Genomic DNA, 17,796 nt, shown 5'->3' with positions numbered 1-17,796 from the left:
GATTGTATCATAAAATTAAGTATAGTAACCAAACTATATATATATATATATATATATAGNAGTGTACGACTCGGTTTACTACTGATTTGTTTTTGATGATAGAGCTTTCAAATTAACGATCAACACCATTGAATATGATCCAGACCGTTTAAATTATCTAGAAATCATATTTCATGATTTTTTGATATCATTAACTGAACAATCAAAAAGTCACAAAATCTGTAATTTTAATGACCAATATAATGCGATTGCTATGATATAGAAGAGTTCAAATAAACTATTTTCTTTGTTAGAAAGTTTTTAAACTATTTAAAACAAGATTTAGACTTTATATCTTAAATACAGAAATTGTATCATCACTTTTTGAAGAATATTTATTTTCAGTCATTTATTTTTCTGTTTATTTGATGGACNTTTCTGTTCACTTGATGAACATGAGAATAATATCAAAAATATGTGAAATTTGATTTCTAGGTAATTTAAATAGTTTAGATCATATTTAACTATGCCGATTACCAATTTGGGAGTTCTATCATCGAAAAAAAAATCAGTAGTAAATCGAGCTATTTACTACCGATAATATGCTAGTAAAACACACACACACACACTCACTCTCTCTCTATATATATATTTAAAAATTTTGAGAAAGTAATTAATAAAATATAGAATCTCAAAAAGATTTTTATTTTTTTTAAAAAAAAAAAGGAAAAAAGGAAAAAAAAGAGTGGAAAGGGGTGGATAAAGCCAAAGCATTAGTCAATTGGGGAGGGGGCGACGATGGGGAAGGGTGGACGAAACCTTGCCGGCTTTTTGGTTGTATCCAGCTTACTACGGCGTTTGCTATCTCCATCATCTTTTTTTTTTTTTCTTTTTTTTTTCTTTTTCTTTTTCTTTAATAATATTATTATTTAATTCCTCGAAGGTCATTTTTGGAAAATCACGTTTTGTATCAACTACAAATTGGGTCGCACGAGTCGCTCGGTACAACTCGGACACGTGCCGTCTTTCTATTTGATAAAACTTTGTTCAGTTATTCTTCGGTTCATTTCTTAAAAAAAAAAAAAAAAAAAGGACTTATATATGATAAAAGTGTAGTGATCTATACGGTACGACCGGTAAATAATAAGGGCAAAAATAAAAAAATATTAATAAGTTATATTTTTACAAATTTTTAAATAAATACATAATGAAAGTGTAAAAATAACCAATACATTCAACCTTTTCATATAAATAAAAAATGACTAAAATTAAGAGTTTATGGGAGTACAAAACTGCATTAGGACTTACAGTATAGTACGGAAGTAAGGGAACAACAAACAGACGTAGAATAATCCTACTAACCGTTGTCAGTTTTCTAAGACAAAAAATATATGTGATTAGAAACATCTTAATAGACAATAAAATTCTTACTAGAGCGCGTTTAAAGAAGAACAGTTTAAAAATAGACAATACATTCAATCTTTCAGAAGTATAGAATTATATTAGAACTTACAGTAGCACGAAAGTAAGGCAACATCAAACAAATGTAGAACAATTGCACTAAATCGCTGTCAATTTTTGTGACAAACATAACAATATTAATTTAAGAAAAATAATTCGGATATCCAAAGCAAAAATAGTGTAACAATCGGTTATACATTCAATATTTTTATGTAAGCAGAAAATAACTAAAATTAATAGCTTACAGAAGCACAGAAATACATTAAAATTTACAGTGGTACAGAAGTAAGGCAACAACAAACAGATGCAGAACAACCACACTAAATCATCAGTTTTCTGAGACAAAAAATAGTGTTAATTAAAAGAAAAAATTATTAATATGCGGAATGCGATCAAACAGTGTAGCAAGTAAATCTAGATTTAAAAAGTTTAGACTTTTGGGAGAGAAGATTGAAAGCGAAAAATAGCGAAAAAGAATTAGGATATCATATGCGGAGAAAAAGGATATTAGTTATTATATTACCACCAAAATGAAAGCGAATGGACAGTCGTGTAAGAAACTGGAAACATATGGTACGGAAGTAAGGCAACAACAAACAGATGTAGAACACCCACACTAAATCATCAGTTTTCTGAGACAAAAAATAGTGTTAATTAAAAGAAAAAATTATTAAAATTTACAATGGTACGGAAGTAAGGCAACAACAAACAGATGTAGAACAACCACACTAAATCATCAGTTTTCTGAGACAAAAAATAGTGTTAATTAAAAGAAAAAATTATTAATATGCGGAATGCGATCAAACAGTGTAGCAAGTAAATCTAGATTTAAAAAGTTTAGACCTTTGGGAGAGAAGATTGAAAGCGAAAAATAGCGAAAAAGAATTAGGATATCATAGCGGAGAAAAAGGATATTAGTTATTATATTACCACCAAGATGAAAGCGAATGGACAGTTGTGTAAGAAACTGGAAACATATGGTACGCGTGAATACAACAAATGGAAATGACGAGCAGGATATAGAAAACGGTGATGCAAAATGCTTTGGCTATCGAGTGTAAATCAGAGAACATCGAGATTCATAAAATGGATTAATTTAGCACAGGAGACAATTATGAAAGAAGAGGAAACGACGATGGAAGAAGCGGTGCTAAGGAGAGGGAGAACGACAGTGCATCGTGCCCTAATTTCTTTTAGGATTGAGGACACTTCAATTCGACGAAAGAAAGAAAACGGCTCAAGGAAGAAAAAAAATGATCAACGAATCAGTTTTAGAAAGAAAAAAAATCCGGTTCAATAAATTAATGTGATAAAGAAAAGAATCAAGTTTAAGATAGAGTGAATTGGCAGGTCGGCGGGTGTGCCCTGATTAGTTTCAAGGAAAGAAAAGATCGAGTGTGGAGCGGTTAAAGAAAAAAATAGAGAACCAAATAGGCCAGTTCGGCAAAATGCAGAAATTATTGTTAGGTGGAGCCCACACTCAATAGTAAAAAAATGCGACCACATGGCAAGTCATCTAGGAATTAATATATAGAAAATATAGAATATAGATATAGATATAGACGAGTAACGATGTGCTGCGATACGCTATTTTTTGTTGAATTATATTTGCTTTGTACTCGATCGGACGCAATTTAAACATGTTACATCTACTTTTAAATCGAATACAATATAGAATAGTTAGAAACGACAAGATAACTTAGTAATTAATTAAAAGATATTAAAAAAGACCAATAATTCGACCAAACTCGGAGTTTTTTTAATTTTCTTGTTTGAGCATTTTGTTTTGAAGGTATGAACTAACTCAATAAAATAGACAAAATAATCTTGTTGTAAAAGAATAAATATCGGGCAAATTTATTCAAGTTTGTAAAATCAATAATATTATTGGAGCATATTTCGAAATAGGATAGGCCGTAGAAAAATTTTGTAGAGTATTAAAATACTTATATTATTATTATTTTTCTTACTCTATGAATACATTGATCTAATGCAAAATACAAGTGGTGGCCATAAGCTATTAAGTAGCTATAAAATGTTATAATAAATTGATCTTTTAACCGATCGATGTTCTAATCCCCATTACTATTTTTTTCACAAAAAAATAGTAGTTATATTTATTTGATTATATTTAGAAAGGTTAATTTACAGGATTTTTTTAGAAAATATCCGTTTATCACTCTGTCTGACTTTCAAAAATCTGTGTTTTGTCTCTTTTAAATTTTACAAATATTTTCAGCGAATACAGGATTAATGAAGAGGACAAAATGACCAAATTATTTTTTACTTATAATTATATATGAAAATTAATTTTTAAATATATTCCTATCATTTTTAAAAGTATTTTCAGTATAAATTAAAAAAATAGACGAAATAGCAACGAAATTCTGACAGAGAGAGATACAATTTATCAATTAAAATTTTGAAAAGAAAAAATATAAAATTTTAAAAGTCAAAAGAAAAAATTAAAAAAATATTTATCAAAAATTTTTCTCTATTTCAACCCGAATTAGTTAATTCGCGAATTGTTCACGAAATATTCGCGAACTTTTGAAAACCAGAATAAAACAGTCAATATGCGATTTATTTCCAAAAAATCAATGTAAGCTGTGAATTTTTGTGTTAGATTTATTATTCGCGAATAATTCGCGCGCGTGTGCCAACCTATTCGGTCAAAACAATGCGCATAATTTTTGGATAAAATCTCTTTCTACATTATTCGCGAATTATTGTCGAATTATTCATGAACTATTCGCGACTTATTGAAAAATTATATAAACTTTCGGAATACATAAATCATAAAAAAGATGAAAATGGAGATGACTTTGAACTTTGCTATTACTTTTTTTTACTTAGTCTACTTTATTTTGTAGCTCTTTATTTTTATATTTTTAAAAAAGTATAATTATTTATGCTAATAGAATAAATCTAGAAAAAAGTTTAATTTAATAGTCAAATTTGTCATTTCGAATTTTTAATTGATGAACGTATAATTTTCGTATAAATCGCATATCCTAATAATTGACGAATTTATTTTTTTAAACCGTATTTTTCAACGAATTTAAAAATTAAAATACAAATTTTATTCGTACTAAATTTTTGTTGAATCCGACTTAACTTAGTTGTCATTTTATGGTACACGAAAAAATAAAAATAGTGCGTAGCCTACTTGTACCGCCGGTGTTGCGGAGGATCCGATGCTACAAAGCGGGTCCCATTTGACACGTAATTTGGGCCCACGCTTCACTGGAGAATCTTGGTCATGCGAAAAGACGAAATTGCCCCTGGAGTCGAGAGTTGAGCCTTTCAGATCTTGCCTTTCGACCGACCCCGGCCTTTTGCCGAAATGTTAAAAGGGTGCCAACTTTTTCAAAAAGCCTTCGTTATTACAGGCCACACCGCACCTGCAGATACACTTCGAATAAATTTTATTATATTATTATAAATAAAGATAATATATAATTTTATCGGAATTGTGAATTATTTTGATTTAATTACTACACGCCACACCGCACCAGTACCGTCCGGTCATTAAGCCCTAGCCTACTAAGTTCGACATGCATCGACTCACATTGGAATATACCGGACTTTGGTTAAGTGGACAAAGCCCGGATTAAATGATACTAGACGAGATTAACGTGGGTTTTAAGAGCTAGGGTTAAAACTGATCTGAACCAAATTGAAATTAATTCGGATCAAAACGGTACTTCAAAAGTTGGAAATCTGAATTTCAAACTAATTTGGACGCCGGAACATGAGTTTAGGGGCTATTGGAGTGCCCGGATCATTCGGATGTTTATTCGGAGATCTAATTTGCGGGACTTTGGGATTCGGATGCCCAGATATTGATTTGGACGCAAGTTGCGAGTGACCGGATAACTTTCGGACTTTTAACCCGATGATAGGTTTCATTGCGCGGAAGGTTTGGAAGCTGAGTTGCCCCACGGGCACCCGATACAACTTTCAGCTGGTCTATTGTGGGCGCCGAGTACTGCAATCGGACGCTCAACCCGAGATAAAGTCCATCTCCTTATGCAAAATCTAATAAAGGCGAAAAATATCACCAAAAAGGATGAGATCACCTCTTTATCTATTATTTCTCGGATTATTAGCATATTGAATAGTAATTATGGAACTAAATATGATTTTAATTGTATGCTAGAAAAAGTTAAGATTTTGACCCTCTTATATGAAATTGGGATAATCGATTATGTGCATGTACAAATAAAGTGAACCAATGATAAAAATTAAACATGTGTATTATTTAATTAGTTAAGTCAAAACCTAGCTAAAGTGAGAGCTTCTTACATGCAAACTCTATGCTAATTAATTTGAAGTAGAGAAAAAGTTTTGTGTATTGGACATGGTTGATAAATCTGAAAGTCATTTGAACTTATGTTTAATAATGAGTTTTGTTATGACTTTTCAGAAGTGTCACCAGGAAGTGCAAACTATCTTTGACTCTCTCGTGTGTATTGAAAGGGCTGATCACCCCCGATTCTAACTATGCATCGGAGTGTCGATTCTCTCGACTTCATATATGATACGTAAACTAAGCTGAGTCATTTACTACCAATAATAGCTCAACAAAGCTCTATATATAAAATATTGTAAAAAATATTTATTTTTTTATGCAATATTGTGAAGGTATTTGATATAATGTCTTTTTTTTTAATGTGGAATTACTATAACAAAAAACAAAACTATTTTTTTTGGCTCAGCCGAACACTTATGCCCCTAATATATTGGCATACTAAATAAGTTAAAAATGGTATAAAATTATAATACTTTAACGAGATTTTCCGTTCAAGGTTTGTATTTCTCCAATAAAATTATATTTTTTATTCAAAATATTTAAACAATTGTCACGTAACATAAATTAGAAAGTTGCACGAGGTATCGGTAAAGTTGTGAAATATGGTAGTTTCTTATTAGGGGCTAGCTCCTCGGCTATTAAGGTTCATCTAATAACAAAACAAAGTTAGATCGAAAGCATATAAAAATATACTTTTCTATTTATTTGTGGAAGCAAAGAAAAATATATATTATAACATAATAAACTCACTGTGATATACACAACGTGAGAATACGTATGAAAACAAGCAAGAAATTTTTTATTGTACTTTTTTATTGCACGTAATGCAATCTCTCTATGCAATCCCGAGTAGAGTCTAAGCACATTAAAGTATATAAACTAAAAATTTTGTCATTTCTATACATAATGAAAATCATATAATAGAGGCTATTAACAAAAATATTTGCCTCTATAATTAACCTCCCAAGCCAGGTGGTATGATTAGTTAGCAGTAAACATGGTTAGTTAGCAATAAATTTATCATTTCAAATATAAAATTATTAAATTTCATGTTGGATAATCATTTTCAAGTGAGTCAAAATTTAGGTTAGTTTCATATATCAACTTACCAATAGTAAAAGATTCCAACAAACCATAAAAGTTAAGCTAAGAATTAATACAATTTAAGAAGAGACCCCTTACACATTATTGTACAGAGGATTAATTACTCTACCTAATATAAATTATTATTGATTATCAACAAAGCAGTAGCCTAAGTGGATCTCCTTACACATTAGAACAAAATATAATTCGTATAAAGCTGATTAAGTTTTGCACTTCCCTAACTTTACAGGATTATATTTTTCAGATTAGCTAGATTTGTATCAGAGTTATAATAAGTTCCATTATTATCTGAAACTTGTATTTAATTACTAAATTATTTGGCATTTTACTTTTGCTCTTAATTATTTGAAATAAATTAAGCTTGATAAGTAAGCTTGCTAATCCAATGTGATAAAAAACTTTATTATTTCCTAACTAGAGTTGTAATTAAGAAAAGTAGATAATATATAATAAGAATGAGAAAATTCAATAAGAGTGAAAAATAGAAAATTAGAAACTCTATTAATTCTACATTTTATTAAAAATAATAATGATGGAAACAACACCATAGTCTATAAAAAATATACAAAAATATTAGTATCTATGAACTTAATATTTTGAGTTGGTTCAAACTCTAACACAATCGGGGCCTTAGAGCTACCTATTTTATTCAAATATCATTTTTAGCGAGAATATTTGTAACTTTTCTTTGTTTTTCTCTCCTCCCAGGAAATTGAGCTTTTCAATAGTTTATATTTTCATTTTATGGTTTTTTTCAGCTAAACCAAGCCAAAATTCTGAATATATATAGGTAAAAATATATTGAAATTATCTGAACTATAATTAGTTTTGATTTAACTATCTTATATTTTTACAATTTTAATTTTATTATTTAATTTTTAAATTTATTTACTTTAAATTATTTGATGATTATTTTGATATAAATATAAATTTATCATTTAATTATAGTAAATTTATAACTACACAACTTACATAAAATATAAGTAAAAAAACATGCAGAATTTATTTCAACTATGAACTATTTTGAGTCAGCTATTCCATCGTTCAAAATTTTGACATTAATATCCAATTTTTCAAGTGTTTGATTTGAATCAGTCAACGACGTCTTGATTTCAAATTTTGAATTTGTCATTTATCTTTACAAGTTTAATTAGTATACTAGATGCAGTTCTCGTAACTATAAATTCATAAAAATAAATAAATAATGTGTAAATTTTGAAATCGATATGTCGTTGACTAATTTAAATTAAACAAATTGGAAGTTTGATATTCAAATCAAAATTTTGAAAGATTGGATAGCCGATTCAAATAGTCCATAGTTTATGTAAGTTATGTGCGTTTTTACTTAAAACATACTAATCAAATCCACACAATAAATAACACATTTAAATTTTTAGATAAAAATATTACTAGATAGTTTAAATAAAATAAATTTTTAAATAATGAGATAGCAATTTTAAAACTTTAAAAAATTTAATAGTTACTAACTTGGACAGCAACTTTTCTGTCAAATTTTTTAAAACTTTCTTTCAAGTGGCGGACTGAGAGATCCATAGAGTAATCATATTTGGAAGCTTAAAATTTCAATGACGGTCACGATTTTTATCTGATTAGCATTCAAAAGAAGGGTACTCACTGCAGACAATCTTTTTAAGCGGGGTTGGACAGCAGAATAGCTATGTGTGCTTTCTGCCAATGAAGTTGAAACCTGCAATCACCTATTTTCAAGATGTCTTTACTTTCAGTATTTGTTTGTTTACTCAACAAATGACTTGCTTACCACGTCGCCTTAGTACGGTATAACAGGGCTTTGGGAGGAACGTTGCAGTAAGATTGACAGCCACAGCTGAATAAATAAATTTACCAAACTTTCAGCTACATGGTGGGCAATCTGGCTAGAAAGAAATTGTAATGCCCCAACTTCCCAGGGGTTACCTATTCTAGGACTACTCTCGTCCAGGCACGCTTAACTCTCTTAACTTTTTGCACCTAACCACCGCCCAAAATGTTTAAACCGGGCTAAGAGTTTTAGTCCTATTATATCTTATATATAGGACTATCTGGGGTCTCACAGAAATAGTATTATCTTTAGGGGACGAGACTCAAATCCAACTCAAGTTCTTCGCTGTATGCATTTATTTGCGCAGGATTAGTTAGAACAATACCGTTAATTATATACTTGTAGCTTAACCTTTCTCCCCCTCTATATCTCTCTTTATTTTTTGATTTTTGATTTTCTCTTTTTTTGACGCCTTAGTAATCTCACCTATATTGTCAAGTTCATACCACTTTATAAATGAAGCAGATAACTTGCTATATTTTTTTTCAAAACAAACATTTATTCTCCTTCTAACATTGATGAAAACTTAAAATAATTATAAAAAAATTGATAATTTTGTCGTAAAGATGTAATTTTTTGTTCAAATATTTAAGTTAATTAATAGGTAAAAATATCACCCACATTATATTATACATTCGGCCAAATAACATGGAGGCTAAGGAGGGGATTATTCGAACTATAGCATCGCGTTAAGGAGGTTCAGATATGAATCATACGATCCAAAAGTTTCAAGGAGATACCTTTGGATTACATATAGGGTGCGTTTGGTTTGCGCTATCTTTTAAAAATTCCTAATAATTCAATGGGAATAAAAAAATATGACGGTGTTTGGCTAAACGCACTAAGTAATCTAGTTGGTAATACTGAATTCACTTGGGAATAAGATTTATCCCAAAATACTAATCTCATTTCCTTGAGGGATGGTGGGTATCCTCATATTAATGGATTGGGGTAATCTGTCTAATCTTTTTCTTTCTTCCTACCCGCCGGCTAATTGATATTATTTTTCTTTACACTCTAACCGTATATCTCTCTCTAAACTTATTTTTCTCTCTAAAATTCAACTTTTTTTTCTCTCTCTAAACTAAGCTTTTTCTCTCGCTCTCTTTCTAAAATTTCAACTCTCTCACTCCCTCTAATTTCGACTATATTTTTCTTTTTATTTTTTTAATTATGCTCTCTCTCTAACTTATACTCTCTCTCTCCCTTTTTTCTAAATAAATGTTGAAACTTTTGGTAACATTATCTAAAATTAAATAAATAAATAAATTAATTAATTATATATTTTTTATAATATTAAATAACATGGCTAATTAATGTTACCGTGCGAACCAAACACAGAAATTTTACATTCTTAGTAACAGAATGAATAGGAATAAGATTCTTGAATATCTTTTATTCCTAGTAATCTTTCATAATGCGAACCAAACGCATCCATAAGTTAAACTTTTATTTTGTATTCAATATAATAATGTTATTATGATTCTTAACAAATTTGTTAACCATGTTTTTTTTGTTTTTTTTTTTTTTTTGCTAATTTGAACAGTCCCAAATCTTAATTTCACTTGAATGAATTGTAGAATGCTAAAATTAAGATGCCTCACAAACTTTGCTAAAAATTTTTGTTATCGTCTAATAAATCTTTTCATTATAATTAGCCCTTATAAACTTTCGCAGATTTCTATTCCAAAAGAAATACTAACCAGATTATTATTTTTTGAGAGAGATAGGTAGCACGCTACCCGCTTCGTTTATTTCATTTAGAAATAAACTTAGCTGAAAATGTGAATCAACTAGGATTCGAACTTGGGACCCTCGGGTACCAATCACCAAGCCCTTTGCCACTTGCTCTAGGGACGGTCGGTGATTATTTATAGTGTATTACTCTTACACACCTCGTCTCGAAGGCGTATTATTTTTTTACTAGTTTTATCATTTATTTTTCCATCACTGATGATTTATAAATTATAAGATGAGTGGGATATAAGATTCATGCCTACTTGTAGGTGTACAAGTAGCATATTTCTTAATTATTTCAGCGAAAAACTGGATGCAATTAATATTTTTATTTGCGCCATGTACTTTTAAAAGATTTTTTTAAATATTTTGAACTTTGATAAATGTATCAAATTATCCATTTTGCCAATCGTTACTAAATTTCTTAAAATAGAGATAATCTCAAACTTACCCTAGTAAAATTTTAAAATGTATAAATATTCCTTCAAAATCTATAACATGGTGTACATTTCTCTCTATATATGAATTTATCACCAATACTATATATATATATATATATATATATATATCCATTACAATAGAGTTAAACAGTAGTTAAGTTAAAAAATTTATGATTTTACCCTCAACAATCCATGTAGGACAATATATTAGCAAATGTTGTTTTTAATTTCTTATTTAGAATATAGTTTTTAATTTTTAGCTTATAGTTGATTTTTTTAAAACATTTTCTATTATTAGCAAATGTTGTTTTTAATTTTTAGCTTATATTAGCAAATGTTGTTTTTAATTTTTACCAATATAGTTTTTAAAACATTTAAGTGTGATGTCTAACTTTATTTTATTATTTTTTACTTAAAAATTGTATTGTTTTTTTTTTTTTCTTGTTTTTATAAGTGCACTAAATTCTTTGCTTATTAGAGGAAAAAAAAAATTTAGATATAATCGTTCATATATGGATTGATTATTACTGAATAAGAGCATTGAAGAATATCTTCTTATATTTACAAAAATAGTGGTAATATTTTGAAGTTTAAAGAAACATTAATAAAATTATGATTTTAAGAAAAATATCTACTAAATTATCTCACCAAAATAATAACTTAAATATTTTCTAGATATTTTTTAAACTAGGGTTAATTTCATGCAGGTCCCTACAAGTATAATAAATGACAAATATATCTCTACAACGTTCAACTTTTATATATATGTTGTCCTTACAAAAATTCTAGTGTTTTCAAATATGTCCTTGTCATTAGAATCTGTTAGAAAAATTTAGTTAACCAGAGATTAAATACTTAACCTTGGCTTGTTTTTGACATTTTTACTCATCTTATATTACACTGTTATGGCTTTTGAAGAGATATATTTGTGATGGCAAAATTGAAAATATGAACGATTATCTAATGGTAACAAATCAAAGAGATATATTTGAAAACATTAAAATTTTTGGAGGGACAACATATAAAAGCTGAACTTTGTAGGGATATATTTATCATTCACTATAGTTATAGAGAACTGTATGAAATTAACTCTTTAAACTAATATATGTACCAGAAATACAATGAGCAGTGCTAGTTGTATACTTGAAAAGAGAGCATAAATTTTACACCCCTTCATCTCGCTGTTTTTATTGAGCCATCATTTTGTTAATTTGTTTTTAATACTAAAAAGTTTTAAAGAATTTAAATTTTAGAATGAAATGCGTAAATTATACATTCTCCTTTTAAAATGTAGAAGTCGTGTTTCGCAAAATACAAATTGGAACTTAACTATCATTGTAAAACTTTTCTTAACCATCCATTTTGTCCCATAGAAGAAAAACAAAATCCCTCTTGACTCTAATAAATATCTGGTCATAAATGCTTATCTATTATCCACACAAACAACATTTTTAGTCGATAATTAAGATTAATAACAGATAATGTAATAGACTAATATAATATATTTATAAAATTCATAAAAATATGAAATTTATTTTTTTAAAAAAAACACAAATTAAATTAAAATTTGGTAAAAAGTTGAGTCCTATAATGCAACGAACCCGCTTTCCTTTTTATACCAAATTCCTGCTAAAATGCCATCGAACTAGTACGCCAATACGGTGGTTGATTGCTTTATTATAAAACAATGGTGAATACTTAAAAGCTAGTTATGACTACGTGTCAAGTTTCTATTCGCCAGATCCGCTGTGCGCTGTTCTATAACTTTCACTACGCTGCCTCTGGAATAGGAAATGACATTTTACGCCCCTCTCAATTTTAATAATTAAAAATTGCCATTTTGTAAATTCAGTCAACATAGAGCCCTGCACTAAACGACAAAAGAGGGGGGTCGCCACTCAGCCTGACTCAGCCCCGGAACAGATGCCGAGCGCCCCACAGCCCCGCTCCTGCCGACACGTGGACGGCGCTGATCGTTCCACGTCGGCCGCCCTCTCCCGCGGTAACCTCACCCTCCCCCCCTTCCCCGGTTCCCCCTTGTCTCCCCCCTCTCTCTCTCTCTCTCTGACCCTCTCTAAAGAAATTTCTTTGTAGCCGCCCCCCCGTCGCCCCCAGGACCGTAGCCGCCGCGAGATGGACGGCTGAGATCGTCCCACGGTCCGCGTTTCGCGAGCGGGGCGTTTAATTTGGCGTGGCATCAAAGCGAAGCGAAAATCTCCGTAATCGGCGATTGCGATTATCGAGGAGGAAGTCAGTGATCGGTGGTGGTGGGAGACTGACTTGACTGGTAGCTGCCTGCTGCTTTCTTGTTTTGATTTGGTAATTTTTGTGTTTTTGGGGCGGTACAAATTGAAAAAGAGGAGGGTCCGGCGATCGATGCCGACGGAGCAGCAGGAGAATTCGTCGGTGATGACGGCGTCGAACTCGGCTTCCGGAGAGGCGAGCGTGTCCTCATCGGGCCCGCAGCAGCTGCTGCCGCTGCCGCCGCCGCATCCGATGCCTCCGCCGGCGAAGAAGAAGAGGAACCTCCCCGGAATGCCAGGTAAATATCGAAGAAGCGCTGAAAAATAAGATGGATGAATTTTCTTTCTTTACGGAAGGTTTTAGGTAATATAATCTAAAAGAAATGATGCGGGTGGTGGTTTGAATTGAAATGAAATTGAAGATCCGGAGGCGGAGGTGATAGCGCTGTCGCCGAAGACGCTGATGGCGACGAACCGGTTCGTGTGCGAGATCTGCAACAAGGGGTTCCAGCGGGACCAGAACCTGCAGCTGCACAGGAGGGGCCACAACCTGCCGTGGAAGCTGCGGCAGCGGACGGGGAAGGAGGCGCGGAAGCGGGTGTACGTGTGCCCGGAGGCGACGTGCGTGCACCACGACCCGGCGCGGGCGCTCGGCGACCTCACCGGCATCAAGAAGCACTTCTGCAGGAAGCACGGCGAGAAGAAGTGGAAGTGCGACAAGTGCTCCAAGAAGTACGCCGTCCAGTCCGACTGGAAGGCCCACGCCAAGACCTGCGGCACCCGCGAGTACCGCTGCGACTGCGGCACTCTCTTCTCTCGGTACCTACACACTACACGCTATATGTATATATCCCCCATGAATTCAACACTCAACATTCACTTTTGATCGGGTGCTTTTTTGTTTTATAGGAGGGATAGCTTCATCACGCACCGCGCGTTCTGCGACGCGCTCGCCGAGGAGAGCGCGAAGACGCACCCGTCGCCGGCGCCGCCGCCGCCGCCGCCTGCTCCTGCTCCGGCGCCGGAGGAGGAAGTGCCGCCGCTGAGGCAGGTGGTGACGCCACCGGAGCAGCAAGGTCGGTGTTTTTGGTACTTGATTAGTTTTTATTTTGTGTGTGTGTGTGTGTGTGTTTGTTTTTATGTGCTTGTTTTTGGGTAAAAATGTTATCTTACTTTTCGGATGGATGGATTATATTATGTTGATGATTCTCTTTTGGACTCGTTCGGAGATAATCGAATTGTTTAGAAGGGGGAGGCGAAGAAAAGGGGGAGCTTCCGTAGGGTTTTGTCGGATCTGGGACTCTCAATACAATTTAAATTTTAAAAGTAAATATAAAATTAATAATAATAATAAAAAAAAGGAAGCAACTGCGATTGTGATATCGGGGTGGGTGATCGTGTTTTTTGTCCCGTAACGGCCTAATCCCTGAGTACCCTCTCTCTCCATTCACATGCAACAAAACAGAAGAAAGAGAGAGAGAGAGAGAGAGAGAGAGAGAGAGAGGGAAGGGGAGTTGGTGCGTGGGGAACGTGATTAATGAAAGAGTCTCGCAGAGCGAGAAAGAAAGGGAAAGTGGGTGTGTTTTCGGGGCGGTGTGCTGTGCAGTGGAGTGGATTCTCTCTTTTTTATTTCAATAAATAAATCTCTTAATATGACTATTTTTTATGTGTTTGTATAATAATAATAATAATAATAATTTCCCATAATAATAATAAGATGATGTGCGAAAAGGGGCGTCTCTGATTAAAACTTTACGCCTGCTTTCATTTTCCGGACGGAGCTTTCCCATCTCTCTGCAACCTCGAAGCAGATCGATGATGACTATTATTATTATTATTATTATTATTATTATAAAAAGAATATAAGGGATGAAGGGGATGAAGCAAAAGATATGGTGGTGGTCGATCTCTTCCGCCCTTTTTAAAAGTCTAAACCCCATTTTCTTTCCCAAAATCATAACGCATCATTGCTCATCTTTTTGCCCCTCTTCTTTTTCTCGTGACTCCAATAATTGTACTAAACTTGCAAACCCAATAAATAACTTTATTCTTGCAGAGCCGGAGAATCCACCGGGGATTTTCCAGTATATGCCGCCGCCGTCGACGACGACGATTGGGATTAGTGCTGCTACTACGAGTGGAAGCAATAGCAGTGGCGGCAGCGGCGGTGGCGGTGGCGGTGGCGGCGCTGCGACGTCGACGACGAGCTTGTTTGCGAGCTTATTCGCCTCGGTGGCGCCCTCCGTGGCTTCGGCGCAGAGCACCACCGCGTTCTCCGACCTGGTGGGAGCCATGGGCCGCGCCGAGCCGCCGCCCGCCCTTTGCCTGTCCACCAATTCTCCCGCCGCCGCCGCAGCAGCCGCCGCCGCCGCCGCCGCTGCGCTGTTCCCGAATTCGGCGTCGTCCGATCAGTGCAGCCCCTTCGCCTTGCATCCTCCGCCGCCGCCCTCGCCGCACATGTCGGCCACCGCCCTGCTGCAGAAGGCCGCCCAGATGGGCGCCGCCGCGTCGGGCTCGTCCTTCCTCCGCGGCCTCGGCCTCGCCACCTCCGTATCCAATCCCCAGCCCCAGCAGGACCAATGGCACCACAATTTGGATCACCCAGAGCCAGGGCCGATGCTCTCCGCGGGGCTCGGCCTCGGCCTCCCCTACGACGGCGCCGCTCCGGGGCTTCCGGAGCTGATGATGGGCCCGTCCCCGCTGGTGGGGCCGAAGCCGACGACGCTGGATCTGCTCGGATTGGCGATGGGACCGATCGGCGGTTCCGCCGCCACCGCAGGCGGTCTCTCTGCACTCATCACCTCAATTGGCGGCGGGCTCGATATGGGGGCCGGCGGAGTGCAGCGCTCGAACGCCGCCGCGCCTTACGGTGGCAAGCCGTGGGAGGGCGCGGCGGAGCGCAAGTCCAATAGCCCGGCAATGCTGTAGTGGCCCTTTTCGCCGATTCGGGCGGAGTCCGGTGAGCTTAGTTTTGGCGCGGCCACGGAGTTCGCGGCGGTGAGGGTTTATTAGTAGCAGAAGAAGAAGAAGAAGAAGATGCAGACGCGAACATAGCTCCATGTTTCTTTTAATTTTGTTTCATTTTTGGCTCTTTTTTCATGTTTCTTGCAAAGCTTTTGCATTTTGTTTGTAGGAAGGTAAAGGGCAGAGGATAGACTCGTTCATTTCTAGCTAGCTTTTGTTTAATTTTCTCTCTTTTTTTCGGTTGTTTTCCTTTTTTTACCTTTTAATCCTTGTTGTTTTGTAATCTTATATAGGCTCTTTTTATTACATTAAATAATAATGTAGTATATATAGTTCGGTGAACAGGTAAATACAGTGTTTTATCTGGGGCCGGCTCATTTCGTTCATTATATATTTTATATATATATATATATTTTTTCGCATTTATATGATTTGAGTTTTCGATCCACTATGTGACAATGTATTAATGACCTATTGATGTTGTTGACCCATTGCTGTTGTTGTTTGGTCAAAAGTGCACAGAGACCCCCTCAACCAATTTGCTATTGTGTATTAGGCCCCTGAATTTTGATTTTTTTTTTTTATTGACATTTCTTTGACTTTTAAAATTTTCTTGTAACAATATTTAATGGAGGTAATTTTATTTATTACAAAACAGTTTAAATTATTCAAATTGATAAAATCATTAATTAATTTGGCAAAAATTTTAATTTATTAATATATCGAATAGTAGATACATTCTTACAAAATTTAAATTTTCATATTTATCTCTACAAAAGGTCTAATGTTTTCAAATATATTCCTGCTGTTATAATCCGTTAGAAAAATATAGTTAATCATAGATAAAATACTTAACTCTAGCTAATGAATAGGATAATTGACTTTTCTATCCCTCTTATATTATTTGTGATGGTACAAAAAAAAAAATGATCGTTTGAAAATTTTGGAAATGATATCTCTGTATAATTCTAACAGTTAAGATTTTTGAAAGGATATATTTATGATGACAAAAATATCATTTTATATATTTTTTTATTAAAAAAAAAACCGTGCTCTACCAAATTAAAAGAATAAATATGAATATCACTGAACTTTTATATGAATAAATATGAAAAATTAAATTTTATTAAAATATATTTATTATTCGAAATGTTTATATAAAACTGTATAAAATTAATCCTTTTTTTTTTTTTTTAAGGATCTATACGGAATCGGACGTCCTGTGAATTAGAGTTCACTTATAGCTCTCTTCGGCAGGGCCGCAAACTGCCCTGTTATTGATCATTTTCCTTTTCACATTTTTAACTCTTACAAAATAGCTAGGGTTCTCAAAATAAAAATAAAAATAAACAAAGATTTCTTGATATATAGACTATTTTGACTTGACTATCAGCTTTTTAAATTTTAATTTTACCGTCCAATTTTTTTGAAATTCCGTTGCTTAGTTCAAATCAAACAAATTGAAAGATTGAATAGTAAAATTAAAATTTTAAAAGATTGAGAAGCTCGTGCTGGGTACCAAAGCCTCCTTCGATATAGCCTTCGAGGCTTATATCTTGCACTGAAGCCTATTTCGGCGCCCTTTTTTTCCCCTATATATATGCCTCTCTCTTGAGCTCATCTATATCTTGGCGTTAAAATTAGATGTCAACGGATAGTAAAGAATAAATTCCACCTCTATCCTCCAAACTTTTGGTCAAATTTTACTCTGAT

General features: G+C 33.9%; 1 protein-coding gene across 1 annotated transcript; it reads left to right on the top strand.

Moving 5' to 3' along the window:
• LOC109721431 (protein indeterminate-domain 2-like) lies at positions 12,923 to 16,495 on the top strand. The gene is made up of 4 exons (XM_020249070.1): positions 12,923 to 13,418; positions 13,542 to 13,938; positions 14,029 to 14,195; positions 15,176 to 16,495. Exons 1-4 carry the CDS (start codon positions 13,253 to 13,255, stop codon positions 16,045 to 16,047), a joined length of 1,602 nt encoding a protein of 533 aa, XP_020104659.1. The 5' UTR covers positions 12,923 to 13,252; the 3' UTR covers positions 16,048 to 16,495.

This window comes from Ananas comosus, linkage group 15, assembly GCF_001540865.1.
Source record: "Ananas comosus cultivar F153 linkage group 15, ASM154086v1, whole genome shotgun sequence".
Taxonomy (NCBI): domain Eukaryota; kingdom Viridiplantae; phylum Streptophyta; class Magnoliopsida; order Poales; family Bromeliaceae; genus Ananas; species Ananas comosus.
Note: the sequence above shows the minus strand (reverse complement) of the source record. Positions and strands in the feature narration are given on the sequence as shown.

Coding starts and splice junctions, on each gene's coding strand:
- LOC109721431 (XM_020249070.1), top strand. CDS start 13,253: ATGCCGACGGAGCAGCAGGAGAATTCGTCGGTGATGACGGCGTCGAAC. Junction 13,939..14,028: donor TGCGGCACTCTCTTCTCTCG/GTACCTACACAC, acceptor TTTGTTTTATAG/GAGGGATAGCTTCATCACGC. Junction 14,196..15,175: donor GACGCCACCGGAGCAGCAAG/GTCGGTGTTTTT, acceptor TTATTCTTGCAG/AGCCGGAGAATCCACCGGGG.